Below are 18,765 nucleotides of genomic sequence, written 5' to 3' on the forward strand. Positions count from 1 at the left end.
GACTAAACAAGAGATGTGTGATGTGATTCAGATGGGAGAGGTGGAAGAACATGTTGAAAGCCAGCTCCTTCACACTTCCTATGTTAATTGTTGGGTTCAGTGTATATTGAGCAGGAGCAAACAAAATACGCCAGGAAATGTTTCCTGTAAAGCAATTGCTAGATAGTGTCTCCCACCATTTACCCAACACGAGGTCTGCTTTCCGGGGACTCGCGCTGCAGCTGATCTCAGCGTTGAGCAGCTCAAAATGTTTAAATGTGAGAATTAGATGTAGAAGTGCTCAAAAACGGACCCTCTTCTGCTGAACTCCAGGGGGTTCAGGAAAGGATTTCAAGTGCTTAGAAGCAGAGATCCAGACTTCGCTAAGTAAAACTGAGAAAGTTAAACCATTTATAGTTGGAGTCGGGGGGGTGGGTTGTGGTGGTTTTGGTGTTTGGGCTTTGGTTTTTTTTTTTCTGACTTCAAATCATTTACAGGCAATGAGGGTGGGGTTGTTTGGGGAGAGTGCTAGGAGGATTTGGTAAAGAATTAGGTATGTGCACAGTGACAAAACAGAATTCCGCAAATTGTGTATGAAATTGTCACAGTACTGTGGCTCAAGCCAGTGTTGCTTTTCTGATTACTTCATTTTCTCTTCTAATGCTACACAGCGGTTCAAGCTGAACCCAATTTGTCAGGCACACAAAGGCAAAACCCTACAGAAAAGTACTTCTCCCGCGGGCTCCCTTGCATTCAGCACTGAGTCTAGTTCGGTTCTGTTAACTCAGGAGGTGGCCTCTGCTTTTTCAGGCTGGGTTGTCCCGGCGTGATGCAATATTGGAAGTGCAGCCTACTGCAAGCACTGGACCAGCTAGTGATGCTTAAACGGAAAGAGGCTCTGCTACAGCTTTCAGGGTGAGATCTCTTTTGCCATGATCTTACTCTAAATCAGATATTTATGTAGAGCAAAGTGTCTGAAATTGTGGCTGGTTACTTCATCAGTTTCTGAAGGAGCCGAGAAGGGTGGTGCTTGGGAGGGGACAGAATTAGTGCAATGCTTTTTCATCAGAAATTCCTTTATTATCAAAACATCTGAGGGAAGGAAGGGACTACGATTTTGCCGTGCCCATTTGTTACACAAGGGTTTCTACAAGCTTTAGTTTGCAGAGACTGAGTCTTCCTGGGGATCAAAACGACAGTAGTTTGCATTTGACCAAAGCATCCTTGCAGTTATCTGTAAGCCTCCCCATCCATTATGTGGCTTCCCAGCAAAGAGAAAAGATACATCCTTCCTCGCCTATCCTTTCCACAGTCCAGGTGGTCGCCATAGTAGACTGCAGCCAGGTGCCACCGGTGGAGTGTCCCCCCTGCCTGCACAGACCCACAGCGGTGGAGGCAGGGACGTGCTGCCGCAGGCTGGGTAACTGGCCCGGGGTCACCCAGCGGGAGGTATCGGAGGTCGTGCATCACCCAGGTCAGCTGCAAAGCCCCATGTTTCCTTCCAAAAGCATGGGGTGAACAGCCACATTTTTACATAAAACCCCCCAAGCAGCTTCATCAGAACCCACATATGGTTTGGGTCAATTCTGAGGCACCCAAACCAGCTCTTTTAAATGTGGTTTTTTTCTCCCTCTCTCCCCATTACCACAATTAGCGTCTGTAACTGCAGGCACACTTTTGGTCAGTAGAGATTCAGCCCTCCAAGTCACGGGGTCTCTTTCAGAAAAGCCTGTACCGGGGCGCAGCACCTAGACCCAAACACACGTTCAACCCAAACATCTGTCCCAGCCCTTGGCCTCGCCAGGCCACCAGACTCAAGTCCCCGAAGCGCTAAGAAAAGCCTGGTTACAAACAGAAGCTCTTGTTACACCCTGTAGAGTCAGCAGTAACTTTCCATAAAAAGCATGAAAAATGAACGTGAGGGTGGTGACAGTCTGGTGACACATGGTGACTAATTGCCAATAAAGCAATTAGGGAGAGGCCTGGTTCCCAGAGGATGGGGCTATTATTATCTTGTTCATGGTCAGCCTTACATTAATCATGGGACAGGGAGAGGCTGCTTCCCGCTCCCCCCCCCCCCCCCCAAAAAAAAAAAAAAATTAACTAAAACAAACATTTCTGAAAAGAAACAGTCCCAAAACAGCCACATTCTCAGCCTGGTAAATATTCTGTCAGATGCAGGGGAGGACAATATTATCTTCCGTGTGGAAAATGCTTATCTGAATGCATAACCTGACCCGTTTCTCTGGCTGAACGTTGAGAAGAACAACTCCTGAAGAAGTTTAAACTCAGTCTCAGACCAGGTTTTGCACTGCTTGTGCAACTGTCACCTCAGGTTCAAAGGGTTTTCAGTCAGTTTGTGATCATCTTGTATTTCCAGGAGCAATGGAAGAATATACAAGTCATTCCCAAGCCAAAACCTGAACCTAGCTAGAACCGTCCCTAGTAACGCTCAGTCTGGCAGGGTCCACCACAAGTAGAGTTGAGTCAGAGCTCCAAACCCGTGCTTTTCCAGGCTTATTCCTATAGGAAAGGTGCATCCAAATATCAGCCCTTCACTAATGGGAAATTATTGATATTAAAAAAAAAAAAAAAAAAGTTGACAGGAAAACATCAGATTATTCCAGATGTCCTGTGAATTTCCCAAACAGCAGTGTTGGTGCTCACAAATCCATTGTGACCGCTCATGGAACATAAATCCGCTGGCTGTAAATAAAGAAGATTCCCTAATGTATTCCCACACGAACAGAAGGAAGACTGGAAGCGTTCAGAAAGCTAACGATTAACCCAAAGAGGAGAATATGGATGTGATTATCCCTGTTGGAGGGATGCTGCTTTCCCCTCTAGACCCCGCGGAGCCCCATGGCGCTGGGTGCTGTAGAAATGCTTAATTTGGCCAGATTGATTTTCCAAACTGAGCGTCGTAGTGACAAAGACAAACCTTAATTTTTATCTGCTGCAGTGATCAAAAGGGTGTTTCTGTTTAACTAACCTGACATGATTTACTTTCGCATATAAGATCTGGCCATATGTGTATATTGAAATCTCCAACTAGTACAAATAAATCGGGCTCCAAGCTCTGCCCTTGAGGGGGGATAAATCCAATATTCTGATATCCAATATTCAACTATTAGACATAACAGTCAACATTTAGTGTGGAGACACATCCATTCACATGATAGAGACCTGGAAAATATGTATAGTAAATACTGTGTCTATTTTGAAATACAAAACATCTTTCAGGAGAGATGAAAAGTATTTCAATTATGAGAGACAAGAGCGTAAGGAATAAAATGGGGCAGGAATGCAATTAATAGTTTTTAAAGGTGCAGCGTGCTCATTATGCAATGATGTACTAGTAGATTTACAGCAGTGAGCAGATTTTTATGAGCTCATATTTCAGGCGATGAATGATTCAGCTTGTACTCTTTTGTGTCACGGACAAATGAATACAAAATTGTTTTTATCTCTCATTTCTGCTTGTTCAATAATCGGTCAATGAACTCCTTTGATACCAAACCCACTTATCCTTTTTTTTTTTTTTTTTTTTTTTTACTACACTACAAAAATATTTCCTTTCTGAATCTTGATTGCTATGATCATTAACTAGATAAATGAATCTGGAGTAACGTCAGAGCTTAGCTCTCTTGGGAGAGCCACATGACTAGCAAGGAATTGAATGAGGTGCTAAAAGAGGGTCATATCTAGAAGAAATTCTTCCAGCATCCCTCCAGCAGAGCTAGGAGTCAGGCTGCATTTCCATCCCCGGTAAATGTCATGTTTCCCAGTATTTCCATTTCAGATCAGAGTGAGCTGGCCACAGCAGCTTTCCACAGAAGGAAATTTTTAAATGCAATTCCAAAGAGCTAAGAGGAATTGGGGGGGGGGGGGGGGGGGGGGGGGGGGGGGCGGGGGAAATTTCCAAGCGAATCAGCCAGCTGGTGCCAGAAGCCAGGCACTGGCAGTCTGGCAGGAGACAAGCACAAAAGCTGGACAAGGGCTCTGCCTGCTGGCCCCGGGGAAGCCTCCAAGGCACAGCCTGGCCGATCCACTAAACCAGCAGAGCCCAGTGGGAAGCTTTTGCCTGCTCTTCTCTGGGATGGTACCTCCTGGCATCCCAAGATCTTTCTTGGGCCTACTTTCAAAGGCTTAGAAATGTAACACGTTGGGTGTGCACCTGATGGACCTCTGTGGCTGACAGCCACCTCTTGTTCCTTGATGGACTTCAGCAGTGATGGGGAGTGGTTTAATGCCAAACCATAGGACAACTCTTCTAGGCCCTGTGTCCCACAGGGAGCCCTTCTCAACCTCTTCCTCTCTTATGCAGCAGCTGAGGAACCTTTTTTCCACCTGGAGATACTGACAAGCACCGTCCAGATCAACGGGAGAAATGGGGATGAGGGCATGTATCTCCCTGGACCCCTTTCCATGTTGGTAATCCTTTCCTGAAAAAACCCACATCTCTGTAGAAGGACTGCCAGCCTTAAAGGAGTAATTCTGCAGACCCTGGCCCCCATTGCCACATTTTCTGCGTGACAGATAGGCCATACCTTCAGCCCAAACCATCTCCCCTCTGGCTGACAGCTCCATCTCATCCGTCCCATCCAGTCAGGATCAGATCAGTATGTGGTTAAAAGATGGGAGACAGAACTGGAGAAGTGGAGCAAGGGCCCCCGCCCACGGAGATTTAATGAGACCTGAGCTGTTCAGCAGATCCATAAATGAGCTGGGGAAGGGAGCAAACACCGAGGGTAAAGCTTTGTAAATCTTTTTTCTTTTTTCTTTTTTTTTTTTAATTCCTTTTTGCTGTCAAAGCGAAGCCTGACTGCAAAATTGTCAAAAAATCTGAGGATACTGAGTGCCTGAAAGATCAAATAGCAGGCAAAAATCAGTGTTGGTAAATGCAACGTAATGTATTCTAAAACAAAAACAAAACACAAAAACAAAACCAAAAAACCCCAAGCAACTTCAATTATATATTTTTCAACAGTGGCTTCTAAATTCAGAAAAGAAATGTTGGACTCACTGTGGATAGCTTTCTCAAATTGCCAGCTCCTTGCTCACCAGTAATCAAAAAAGACAAATAGTTAAGAATTGTTAAAAAGAAATAAACAACAGACAAGGAAACACCGTTAGGCCACTGTACAAATCCATGCTGCGCTCACAGCTCAGCGCTGCCGCTTGCCCTAGTTACCCCTTCCTGAAACCAGAAAACCGACTGCAAAGGGCAACTAGGATGCTCTAATGAAAGAAGCATCCCTTTGTGAGGAGAGATGAAAAACGCTCGGACTTCCAGCTTGCAGAAAAGAATAACCAAGGGGAAAAACCTGGTAGAGGTCTCTAATGAGCGACAAAGGAAAAGTGAACAGGGACAGGCGATTAAATTGTAATGCAGAAGTAAAGAGGCATCTGATTCAGTTGTCAGGAAGCAGGTTTACACCAACGAAACGAACTGCTCTTTCACACAAGGCACGCTTGCCCTGTGCTACTCATTGCCGTGGGTAAGGAAGGTACCAGAAGTATAAACAGGCGTGTTTTTCCTTTGGATGGATGAAGGGAAGGTTTTGAGTAGGTATTAGCTACCTTGGCCTCAATTTATTTCCTGGCGGGGTATGTCAGTATGGCAGCGTGAGGGTGGAGCCATGGGAGCTTCATTTGATGCTTACACGTCCTCTTGTCTTGTACAGTCTTCCCCTGATCATCTGCTGCTGGTCACTAAGGGAAGCTGGATGATAATTTCGACAAGTATTTCTGCATCCCCAGATACTAAGAGATGGGTCTCTTGCTTTCTCCTCTGGATCTCGTGCTGTAGAGCTGTGTCATACACTGGGTGATAGAACTCATAATGGTGCCAAGGGGTGGGGTGGAGATGCGGTTTTGCCTGTTACTTTAATGAGGCCAGCTTTCCCCCAAAAACCAAGGAGAGAAGCTAGGCACACAGTCCTTTTCCTGGGACTCGGCTGGTGGTGTTTTAGTCTACTAACATATGTCCCAGCCAGATGAACTGAATATCCTTAAGGCTGTTGAATCCTGCCCATTTTATCGCTGGCATTTCAGAGAAATTAATTTTTAATGCATCACAAAAAGCCTAGAAGTACTGATACAAAGACAACGTAGCAACAAACCATACATACGCCATCCTGACTGCAGTGATATACGTGCCTTCATCCTTCCACAGCTGGCTTGGCCGCTGAGAAGGACACTGTGGATCCCCGAAGCCCAGGCTGTTGTAGCCACCTCACGTGCCATTCACCGCCTTTTGGTTGCAAATATTTCACAGAGTCACAGAATGGTTGAGGTTGGAAGGGACCCAAATTTCCCAAACCCCTGAGGGTCTCCAAAGGCCCCACTTGGAGCTGGGGAACCTTTGAGCTTCCATTGAACTCCACCATGGGAAATCTCCTTCTGAAGAATAAAAGTAGAGATGAACATACCCCAGGCCAGACCTCCCACTGATACTTGAGTTCTGATGGTCACAAAGAATGGACGAAAGGCTATGGAGGTCCCTGTGGCCATCCTTCAGACTAGCAAGTGTCCCTGAAATTTTCCCCTTGTAGGAACCCTCTCCACACTCCCAGTCCTGCCACCCCACTGCCACTGCTGCCACGAGTCACCAACGAACTGCTTGGGCTGTGAGCAAGCCTTCCCCCCCCAGGGTATCTATCTCACGTGCTTTCGTTTGGATTTCTATCTGGTGAAATGTTAGCATATTTAGGAGAAGCAGAACACATTACGGTCTATTTTTTTCTATATACTTTTATGAAATGCAGCAAGCAGTTGATAACACTGTTAAAACACGTGAGATAATGTCACAAGCACCTCTCTCCACAGGCTGGAATTTCTTTCTCATGCTTTCAACCGATTGCCAAACTAAGCATGTACTCCAAGCGGCTAAATTAACACCATCCCATGCTTTGTTTTACCTTTTCTGTCTTTTACAGGACATAAAAACCTATTAAAAAAAAATGAAGTAAAACTCCAAGCAGCATCATAATGTGTATTGAATTAAGGGTTAGATAACATGCATCAAACTTGCACGTGTGCTGGCTGGACATACGCTAGCTTTCTGCCCCTCTCCTCACTGAGGGCTTGTCTCTTTTACAAGGAGGCAGCTAGCTCTGGAGTACTTTCTGAAAGCCAAGCAGCTTGCCAGCCAATATTCTTTCTGCATAAAACCTGTGAATACATTTCACAGCACAAGCATGGATCCCTACTTAGTTTCCTGTGGGGTATAAACCGTTAAAGGAAGCAGTTTAACAGCAGCAAATCTACCAGCTGCATATGTCTTGAGGCACAGATGGCAGCCAAACAAATAGACATATTGGTATCACTGTACAACACGGTTTGCTTACCAGATTGAGGACTGTCAAATATTTCCACTGCCCACCGTAAAGGAACACTTCAGATGGCCGCTCTTCTGTTCTGATGTGTGCAATTGAATAGGCAATGAAAAAATACCAGACAAAAGCAAAGCAATGGTACGTTGCAAGGGTAGAGATTTCCATGTTTCAGCTAAAAGCAAGTGATAATCGGTCCAAAAGCAGATTTTCTCTTAAGGTCCTTGGTCACTGTGCATGGGAAATGGCAGGGCAGGAGGGTTTGCTGCAGAGCAAGCTCGGGACACGTTGCCACTTTGCTCTCGTCAACGGGAATAATCGCAAGGCTGTGAACTTTGCTTCGATTTGTTTCCCTTTTCCCTGTACAGATGGGCTCTCTGTGTGTGTGTGAGAAGAATAGGCTTATTCCTCAGATTTAAATGCCTCAAGATTAGCAAAGATTAGTTGCAGAGTTACATAAGTTTTTGAGTGGATTTTTTTTTTCCTCCCCGCCAAAAGTGGGGGAAGCTTTGCTGCTGATTTTGTGTAACGGGCTGTCATGCATCGGATAGCGAGTGAAAACAAGCGGCATTTTCCTCGCTCCTAGCTGTGGGTGCAGCCGTGCCTCCAGCTCAGCTTGGGGAGCCTCTGTGACCGTGTTTTTTCCTTGTTCCAAAGGAAGAAGTGGGAAACACAGTGGTCTGTGAAAGGAAAAAAAAAAAAAAAAAAAAAAAAAAGAGTTGATTTGTTGATAGGCTACGGAGGTGGCAGGGAAGCTGAGAGGATTCGTAGGCAAAAGTCCTGGGGGTTGAAAATCACTGCGAGCGTTGACACTTTTGCATGGGAAGAGGCTTGGCTGCCTTCACGCTGCTCCATGCAGCCATCCATCACAGCCGCGCGTGGCAGGTTGGCCAAGCCCCGAGTCGCTCCAAAGCTCCAGCTCTGGCAGGGATGGAGGTTCAGGGCAAAGGCCTTGGAGCTAAGCACTGAGCAGGGCATCTCACCTGCCTGCTTCTTTACCTGCTGCCCTTCACCGCCAGAGCCCCTCTTCCCTGGCATGACATTGCCGTGCCGTTGGGGCTGGGGTAAGGGACAGAAGGACTGATACTCATGCCATGACCCTAAAGTGAAGTGATCAGAAAAGTTCCGGTGGAAATTTTTGGTTTTCCTTCCCCTCCCGCCTCTCCAAGCAGCCCTGGAAAAACACACAGAGCATTTCCTATTTGGGCTCGAGGCTGGGTAACCGCCGTGCTGCCAGCATTAATTGTCACCTGGGTGTTCCACAGGGCCCTTGGTGGGGAGCAGGTACCAAGCCCCAGCATCCGCACCTTCCCCGCGCAGGACGGGGACAAGGGCTGCTCTTGTGGGCAGGGCTGGGCTTTGGCCAAGCAAACTGTGTAAAGGGTTCTCTTTTTTTTTTTTTTTTTTCTTTTTTTTCCCTTCTAACCATTGAGCAATCTGCTGTGTTTTGGTTTGTTTTGGGTTTTCCCTTGGATTTCCCCCCCCACCCCTCCGCCTGGTACTGGCTGTAAGGCTCCATGTGGGATGATTTCCTATGAACTCAGACAGCGGCGTGCATGCATGTTGGGGCCCTTGCAAGAAGGCACTTCAATATTCTCCTGTGTTTCGTTGACTTCTCCCCTAATTCAGATTGCGGGCATCCAGATTCCCTAGGCATTCCAGCCATCATGATCCCCAAACAATATTTCTGCCTCACTTAGGAAAAACTAAGGTGTAGATCCCTTTGTGATGGTTTGAGGTTGGAGGAGAAAATCTTTTGCAAAAAAAAAAAAAAGAAAAAAGAAAAAAAAGATGGGAATATTTTTTTTTCTTGGACTCTGACAATGTCACTCGTCTTTTCCTAGGAAATCTAGCAGGAAAGGGGTTTTGATTGCCTTTACAGCCTTTCTGGGAGGCAGTGCTGTCACTCCTTCCTCCGTGCTGAGCTGCTTCTGCTGCTTCTCCTTGTCAAGGCTCATCCATGTGACAAAAGGCAGGAAGAGAATAGGACTGTGGCATGGAAGGGCCCTTTTTATTAGTGATTTGCATATCAAAGGCACCAGACAGTCGGCACTTAACAAGTTATCTTCACACCAGTCTTTCTGAGGTTTTGTTATAGTGCAGCTTTAAAAATGGGAAGGCATGTGCTTCTCTGCTCAGTAGGTGCCCGAATGCATGCAAATGATTGCAAATGTATGCAAAATGGCAAGGTGTGTTTTTTCTTTTCTGGAGGATCTTGGCCAGTATGGCTGGGAAGGTGTCAAGTACGGTGACAGTTTTCTGATGCGGACACCTGTCCCATAGACTGAGACCATCTGCTTTGTCTTCCCATACACAAGAAGCAAGATATATATCCTTCAGCCTAGATAAGGGATGAAGTCTGGCTGTAGAAGCATCACAAAGGAAGGATGAGCACCAGATAGGATCCAAAGTCTAACATCCCACACTTCATGTGGTCTTTCCTACTTCACCGCCAGGGTGATGCAGCAAGCGAATACACTGGAACGGTTGTATCTTACGCCATCTCTCCTTTGGTATGAACATCTACCACAGGTTCTGTGGAATAGGAAATGCAGCCCACAACTTTTTGCAGGGAGTGGAGAGAAGGAAGACGGAAGGAGCACATCAGGGCACAGGCAGATGTGCTGCTGCAGCTCTAGAAGGATGGTTTGGGACCAAAACTGGTTTCCATCTGCTGGGTACCACACCCCAGCTCACATCTGCTGCTCCCCTGGAGCTGAGCCACATTCACACTCTCTGCCAGTGCTCCCAGTCCGCTTTGGGGGCTCACCCCATTGGAGCAGCAACAGACTTTGGGCTGAAGCAAAGTGGGAGCTCCCAGTTAGTCCATCAACATGGTTCAGCTGAAGAACAGTAAGAAGTAACTGGAGCTGTAAATCACTTTGTTTATGCAAAATGTCCCCTGCTCATGCCCTCTTCTACAGGAATGAGTTAGGCCAGCTTGCCTGACTTCACACGGCAATGGGTTTGACTCACTGATATTATTAGTATGGTACAGCTACAGAGACAACAGCAAAGTGTAAACTGGTAATATCTTAGGCCAACACACCTGCTTGCAGCACAGTTGTGTGTCTATGCTGATGGGCACGGCACTTCCAGGCTACCCAGCAGCTCCCCATAAGTCCATTACTACCATATAACGTTCAGTTCCCACCTCAGCCTGTCGCCAATGAGGCAGCTGGCAGAAACAAATCTTCCTGCTTTCTCATGGGCTGACAATTCATTTAGAGGCCAGTTAGGAGCCTTTCAAATGTTCTTTGATATTTTTGCACTGCAAAGGTTTCCTTTCTGTCAGGGCAGCATCCAGTGATGGCAACACAAGTGAGAGTGAGGCAGGAAATTACTGGCAGGTGACAGCAGTTAAGCCAGGTGGGAGGAAAGGGTTCAAAGCCAAACAAAGCCCTAGGACAGGTTTGGGGGTCTCAAAAAGCAAAATTGTGTCTTTGTGCCTAGTTCTGTCTTCTAGGCAAAATCTAAGATCAAGGAATGGATATGCACCTGGGACTTGCCTCCATCAGAGGGATTTCACAGGGTGAAGAAAACGCAAGGAGCTGGGTAAGTACATTTTTCTTCTAGTTTTCTGACACTTGTTTCTATCCTCAGTGTGGTTCTATTATCACGTGTGGATTCCATAATTTATTTGATTTTAATTTACTGCCGTTGGCACCTGGCTTGTGTTATAGGTGGCATTCCTTGAACATGGGTCCTGGGGATGTTCTTGTGCAGCATCCTCTGTGTGTTATGTGAACACGGCTGGAGTTAACAGCCTTCATCTCTGCCGTGTTCTGGTTTAGTTGCAGCTGATGCAGGGGTCTGTGCGGAAGAAGCATTTTCTGACAAACATTGGCCAAGAGAGCTCTGTAACGCATAGTAGGTGGCTGACTGAGCTCGGTGTCCCCCAGACACAGTGGTCAGAAATCATACGTTTCTGATGTATAAAATGAAACACAATTGACAAAATTGCATGCCTCGCCTAGCCTGCTCCAGGCATCCTCAAATCCTGAGGCACACCCCCCGACACCTCCCAAAAAAATCGTGTGGTTAGTGTAATTCACAAGATTCCATTCTCTTTGGTTTTGTTTTGGGCTCCATTGGCTTCCAGGGGTCTGAGTTTCCCAGCTCTTCCTCAGGGCTGTGTGAACAAGTGTCAAAATGTTTTAAGTGCTAATAAAACTTTGCCCGGCAATGTGGCAGTGAAAGCAACAACTAATGAAGATCAACAAAAATACTTTGAGTTATTTCACTAAAAAATCTGAGAATGGGCAATGCTGCAACATCTGCCCATGTGTACGGCAAGCAGGAAAGTTACACCACTGAAAGTGCTCCTGCATGGGCCTCTCCTCTTTCTTGAGTGACAGTTTAAAAATGTATTATTTTTTTTTTTAAGGAGAAGACAGGAAGTGGTTTATCCCATCTTGATATGTTTATTCCGAATTGTTTTAACAATTTATTCCAAAATGCCAAAATCCAGAGGGATTTTGCGGCAACTGGTGCACAAGCAGAAACTGGATGCGGTAGCTGAAAGTACTCGCTGGGGTGGCAGAGCTGCTCCCTCTTGTTGAGTCCAACTGGGTTTTTGACTGTCTGTTTATTCAGGCTGCCAAATGAAATGTCACTTTGATCCAGAAACAAAACTTCCTGTGTAACAATGATTTGACATTTCTGACACTTTTTAAAAGGATGAAAATTATAACACTAATCAAAACAAAACCTTTTCAGCTAACAGCTTGGGTTCTAAAAGTAGGTACGTTGAAATTAAGAAACATTTGATTGGGAAAATGCTTGCCTATCTCATTACCTCCAACTTGCAGTGGAAACAAGTGACTGTCTTATTGCCAAACCCCAACAGTGTCTTGTCTCTTGATAAGATGACTATTTCTTAGAAATAAAAGGCTTGTTTTTCTTTGATTCTCAGCAGTTTCCAAGAACATACGTGCTTTTTGAAGTGATATATAACATTGCTCCTCAATTTTACCTCTTCCCTTTTCTGTCAGAGATGCAAAATTAATCTTTGGCCATTTAGGAATATTGTGCACAAACACCTTGAAGTTCAGAGCGAAACAAACACACCACAGTGTAGTAGGGAAGAAATGCCGGGCGTATGTTTTAGGTCTTGGATACACAAGGTATGACTGGCTCTCATTAGACTCCTTCCTGCTAGCTAACTGTGGTGGGCAAGGTAAGAAATGCATTTATATTAAAATGTTTTCCTTTGCCCTTTCTAGAAGGGGCTAAGAATGTACCACCTGTCTTGAAAATAGATGAGCGTTGAAAATGTACTGCATATCAAAATATTTTCATTTGTGGGGGGCTTCTTCCTCTACCACTGAAACTCAGCAACTTCTCGGGCAGGACACGATAACTCTTTGGCAAAAGCATTTCAAAAGATTTATGACATAGAGACACCTTGCTGGACTGATGGATGGCAGGGTAGGGAAGTCATTCTTCTTTGCTGGCTCCAAGAAGACATCACTTGTGGCTTTTTTCCACTTGCGGTTCAGAATATTAGCAGATCTAGTGTATGTTACTCCCACCTTTCTGTGGGCTATGTATAATTGCAAATGAATATTCCATATATAAGGCAATAATCATCCAACACTGACCCCACCAGCCAGTGCTTGCTGAAATGGTGTAGTTTATGTGCAAATCTACCTTAAAGAGCAGATACTGTCACAAATGGGTATTAGATAATAAAATAAAGGCTATGTATGGCTATAGCCCATATTGGTGTAGTACCTAAATCTGTTACAACATTTAGTACTCGGGTTGCAACAAATGCTGGGCAGAGGAAGGAACTGTTCATCCCCACCGTGTGCATGGAGAAGTGCAACCCAAAGCAGTGACTTGGTGTGTTCAGGGTCACACTGAAAGCCTCTGTTGAAATGCAAATTAATGGTCATTCTCCTGCAGTCCTGATAACACCTTTAGCACCTGTAAGGAAAGGATGTAATGCTGCAAGAGATATTGAAGAGGTGCTGTCTCGCTCCCCACCACTGCTAGCATCTTGACTCAATAGGTTATAAAACATGTCACAACCCCAAGAGCCTCCCAAACCCTGCTAGATGCTGGGAACCTTGCAAGTTGGCCAGAGTGGCAAGTACAAGATTCTTCTCTCCTTGGTATACAATATCCTTTGTACACCAAAGTCATGTCCGGTTCCCGCTGGTTACCAGCGCTAAAGAGCAAAGTAAGTTTTTCAGTCTGTCAAAGGCAAGGGTAAAGTGAAGATTGTGATGTTTTAATGGTGCTAACAGCAATATGTCAATGACATACCACAGTTTGAACCTGTGGGTTGGTCAGACTGCCTGTCTAGCAGTGAAGGCAGAAAGCAGGGTCCCTACCTAAGAGCAGTCACACTGTTGTTGTGGCGTTCACACAAGGTTATCGGCGTGCCTGATGCAGCTCGTGGCTCCGGACCCTACCTGTGTAACGAGCAGCCAGGTGGTAGTGGCTCCGTACTGGAGCAGGAGTGACCCAGAGGGCTGCGGAGCGGTGCAGCCTGCACAGCCGTGGGGTGAAGCGTTGCCTTGGCCATCAGGCTGGAGCCAGGTGCAAGTGTCCAATTTACTACGTCAATGCTGCTCTTCAGCTCCTTCTCAAACAAAAAAAGCAAACTCTGCAGCAGGGGCTGTGTGGGATACCAGTGGTACCTCAGTGTCTTAGCTACCGCTCCTCACCAGCGATGTACGAGGGCCAGTGCTCCTTGGGAAGAGCTGGCAGGTTGTTCCCTATTGCGCTTGTGCCCTGGGAAGAGCTCTCTGAATTTTCTTGTTGGAGATGGGATGGGGGAGGGTCATGTTCAGAGCAAGCCCTACGCTGCTTCCCCAGCTGAAGTGGCCTGCTGCCTCCTCTCCACTTCTTCTTATCCTGATCCCTAGGACTGAACCCCACATAAAGGTGTTCCACATCACCAGCACCTTTGTGAGGAAGTCAGTCCACTGCTTCTTACCTCTCACGTACGCCTGCTCACTGTATTTCTTAATTTGCATGGATGTTCCCGTCCGGGTGGCTTTGCCTCCTCAAGGAGGTGGTGAGGCATGTGTTACCTACCCAAAGAGCTGTGCTGGGTGAGACCCAGTTCTGACACCCAGCACCTACCGGAGACCTGCCTGTGCTGTAGCGGTGTGATGGGTGATGGAGGCGGCAGTGAGAGACCGCTTTCTGTCCGCTCCTCAGCCCTGTGCTCTCCGTTTGCCGGCTGCCCCGGGCACAGCCTCGGCTCTCCCCCTGCCTGGGAGCGGGATGCTGCCGGGAGCCCTGGGCCTCCTGCATGGCCATGGTTGCCTTTGCATCTGCAGCCAGGGCTGCCTCGCTTGATGCAGCAGTCACCATCTCACTGACCAGGCTGATTTAGCGGTGGCTTTTGGCAGAGTGTTTTGCCGTAGCTGTTTACAGGGCAGGCTGTCTCCTGTAACAAAATTTTTTTCCTCAAAAGTTATCCTACGTAGAAATGAACTCAAGTGAGGGGAAGGAGGGGATGGATGGATGGATGGACAACACCACCAAAACCACAAAACCCTCAATATTTTTTCCTCCTTGACAAAATCCACCTTAACTTTCCTTCTGCCACTGTCGATTCCATTATGTGACGTGCCTTGGCACGTCTTCTTTCCTTACAGCGATGTTCAGTGCTGAGGAAAAGTGCCTCCAGCTTTTGCAACACTTCGTTTGGTTCTCGGTCAGATAATCAGATGTATTTGTGAGGCGTTTGAGTTTGGAATACGGCCATTTGCCACAAAACTCTTGTGCTGACCCCTTCCTTCTCACCGCCCTCTGAAAACGCATTGTGTTTCATTAATGCTAAATGCATTTGAGGGATCTGAACTTTCTCGGTCATGTGCTTTAGCTGCTTAGTGAAAACATAGGTGGTTTGTATACCTTTGTTTCTGGGATCAGCCGGTGGGGGAGGCGGTGTTTGCTGCTAGCTTCCCACCTCCAAGGCTTGGAGTTTTCCACCCCCTGCTTTTAGAAAGAGAGAATGGCAGAAAAGGAACCTGCCCTTGCCAAATTCAAGATGCTAGTTATCAGCTAATTCTACTGTTTACTGTTTGCACATCTAAACAACTGCTTGTGTTTGGCAGCCAGCTTGAGTTCATCGCAGTGTGCAGGACAGAGCTCCTGCCTCGTTAGCGACCTGCAGCACTGCTCTCTGCTTGTGCCTTTCCAGATGCTGTATAAAGGGGGGCTATCATCGCCCTTGCCTTGAAGGAGAAAACCTGAGCTTCTAGGCAAGCTGTGTGGGAGTGTTGGTCCCAATACGCAAGATGGACACTGGTGAAAGGGCAAAGAACAGGTAGGAGTTCAGAGAGTCCTGTTCCCAAATCTTGCCCCACGCTAGCGGCGTTGCCCACGCTAGCGTACACTGATGCTGAGCACTGCTGCTGCAGGTGGCTGTGAGGGCAAGTTTGACTTCTGATGACTCCTGGTGCTGGAGATGAAGGCAGGATAATACACGGTGAGGGGAAAACAAAGGGGTAAGAATGGAAAAATAATCAAAAGGACCCCAAACCTGGATGAGGCTTTTCCTGGGTACCATCAGCACCAGCCTCATGTAAGCCAAGCTGGAGTTTTGCTGGGATGCCAAGCCTGAAGCTGCTCTTGTAGCCAAATGTACCCAGGGCTGGGTAGCACTGCCTTCTAGCCAGTGCCACCTCTCTGTGCCCTGGGCTGCCAAGAGGAAATATCGCCCTTTGCGTCATTAGTGACAGCTTCATGTTGTTGAACTAGTCTTTGAACCCTTCCTCCTCTGCAAAACTGCACAGTAGGTGGTAAATTAATCCCTGGAGTTCAGCCCTGCACGTATACAGAGAGTACAGGAGGGGAAAGCAGGTGATCCTGTGCTGATGCTGAGAGCCCAGAACTTGCCTGTGCCCTTGGCTTTAGCTTGGTGCTGTTCCACTCACTTCGGTGGCAGCAGCTCTCACTTGCACAGATGTACACAAGCACAGTCTGTGTTTCTTTCCTCATGCCTGCAGATCAGGTCATGCAATAAGCATGGATTCAGGTGCCACTCTTCTAATTAAACGTGTAGTCGCTGTGGAATGAAATGACCTGGTTTAGTCTAGCATGGCTGCAATGGAAGGGGGTGATGTCAGCTAAGTGGACTTAGTGTTAGGAAACCGTATGATATTTTATGTATGCTCCATGATGAAACCAGAAGCAAAACAGGAGAACCCAGGCTGTCTGTAGTAATGAATGAAAACGAAGGAATAACTGTATAGCAACTGTAGTTAGTTAAAGCAAGTGATGTGAAGTTCACACCGGAATGGGAGGGATGGAGACTGGCATGCTAAAAGGATGATAATTCCCAGTTTCACTTATTTTGCTCTCTTGCCCTTTTTCTCTCTCTCTCACTCTCTTCTCCATTGGGATGTGAATCTCCAAGCAAAAAAACTAACATTATTTTAGGACAACTGAAAGGGGAACGAAGTTTTCCTTTACATGTGACTGGGAAACAGAAAAATACACTCTTACCATATGAAAGGCTCTGAGTTTTGTAACCTGCTAGCCAGTTTGGTGTTGGAGCTGAAGCAAGGCAACGCTGTGCTAGAAGGTGGCTTTGCTAGGAATCCCAGCAATTGAATCAAACTACTGTCTGCTGAAAACGTCTGGTTCAATCCCCTTAGCTGTAGCTAGGATGTGGCACATGACTGCAGCACATGCTGAGGATGCTTTGAACTGCCTTTTTTTGCCCTCCCCCCCAGCACTTTTTTTTTTTTTTTAAATTGAGCTGTAAAGCATGCAGTTCAGGAAGGCCAAGTATCACGTGTGAATATTGCCGGCTGTACAGCACAGCACTGCTCAGTGCTAAATGGTGTTGGGCTTTTTTGGTTCTTTGCAGATAGTAACGACCTCGAGCAGAGCACCTCTGTTTTCCTCAACAGTTCCTCTAGTTCAACAAACACGTATCCCTCTCAAAGAGCAAACTATGTACCCTGGCAGCTATTTTCGAGTAAAGCTGTATTTCACTTATTAAAGCATAAAAGTTAGGCTGCATACATTTTCAGAGAGCTTTGTTCAAGGCGGAATAGCTGCTCCAAAGACGGCGCCATGGGATAATGACTTCCAGACTGTCCAAAGCTGCATTCCTTCAAGCTTCTCTATCAGTGCAGTAATAAAGATGCTGCAAGCCACCTGGGCTGCATCTGTACTGTGTGGGAGGTAGGAGCCGTGGTGCACCCCACAGCCCTGCTCCCCTGGCTATCCAGATGAGGCTTGCTGGTGAGCTTCGCTCCTGCCGCATGCCTGAGCCTCCTTCTAGTAGAGCCAGGAAATGCAGCGTGATGGTGTGTGTGTGCGCACACGTGCAGAACAGACAGAACACGACCTGTGGAAGGAGCAAGGGCTGGATCATGCAGGAGATGGTTTCCATCAGCACAGCAGAAGTCAATTAGGAGAGGTCCTGCAAAGGACCAAAAGGGATCATGCACAGGACAGCTTGCAGAACCTGGAGCTGGCAGAGGGATTTTACTAGCGCAGCTTTGCACTGCTTTGCTGGAAGCCTGTTGCAGAGGAGGTCTTCCTGAGCAGAGTGAAATTAATGCGTAAAATATTGAGTAGATCTGACTTGCACCACAGAAGACTTGCACCTTCATGAAACAGGGTCTTGTTTCCCAACAACAGAAAAGTCAGGGCATGTAAGGGCTTTGCTGTAGATTATTGAAATCATTATCTGGGGAGTAATTGGTTAATTTAAAAAAAAATAATCCGCCAAAGCCCAAAACCAAAACAGCTAAGCTGCCTGGCATTAAAATCCCAAATCTGTTTCTTCCACAAGACTTGTTTTTGCAGCTCCCCAGTGACTCCACGGCAGTCATGGCTGCACTGGACATGCAGAAGCCACTCCAGTACCGACCCCAGCTTACGTGAGAGTGGAGATAACAGATTTCATGAGCAAGGCCCGTACAGTGCGGGGAAGCAGGCAAGGTTTGAGAATAAAAGCCCTTTAGGTCTGCAACAGGAGCCTTGCACTTCAATGTACAGGGACTTGGAATACATACAGTCAACAGCAAACGGGATATCTTGTTTACTCTTTAGTCTTTAGTTCTAGATATATAGCAAAAATATGAAATGCTGCCAGAAATACCATGTGGCAACATATAGGAGAATATAGATTTAAGCGAGCTCTTTGAACTGACTCGGTAGTGCAGCAGTCTGGGCATCTTTAAATGATGGGATGGAGGATTGCTCTTGCAAATGTGAAGTTAGCCACATAATTCTGTGGGGCACGTACAGACTCTTAAAAATTTATTTGAAGTGTATTTCTGCAGTGGAGAAAAAAGCCCTGTGTTCTGTGTAATTGGTCTCACTGAGCACACCTTCTCTTTCAATGAGCCTCGATGGGTAGCTTTGCATTTGGGCCACGGAGGGAAGTTTGGCAGGCAAAAAAAGGTGAAGTCAAGGAATGAAAAATATTATGAGAACTACAGGAAGAAAGTAGGAGGGCAAG

General features: G+C 46.5%; 1 protein-coding gene across 1 annotated transcript in view; it reads right to left on the bottom strand.

Moving 5' to 3' along the window:
- The window catches only part of LOC119144954 (androgen dependent TFPI regulating protein), a 34,019-nt gene extending 26,328 nt beyond the window's left edge, over nucleotides 1-7,691 (bottom strand). Inside the window, exon 1 of the mRNA XM_037380930.1 lies at nucleotides 7,332-7,691. Coding sequence (XP_037236827.1) covers nucleotides 7,332-7,484 — 153 coding nt within the window. The 5' untranslated portion in view covers nucleotides 7,485-7,691. The remainder of the gene's footprint in view (nucleotides 1-7,331) is intronic.
- Between the last annotated feature and the right edge of the window lie 11,074 nt (nucleotides 7,692-18,765).

This window comes from Falco rusticolus, chromosome 3 (assembly GCF_015220075.1).
Source record: "Falco rusticolus isolate bFalRus1 chromosome 3, bFalRus1.pri, whole genome shotgun sequence".
Classification (NCBI taxonomy): Eukaryota; Metazoa; Chordata; class Aves; order Falconiformes; family Falconidae; genus Falco; species Falco rusticolus.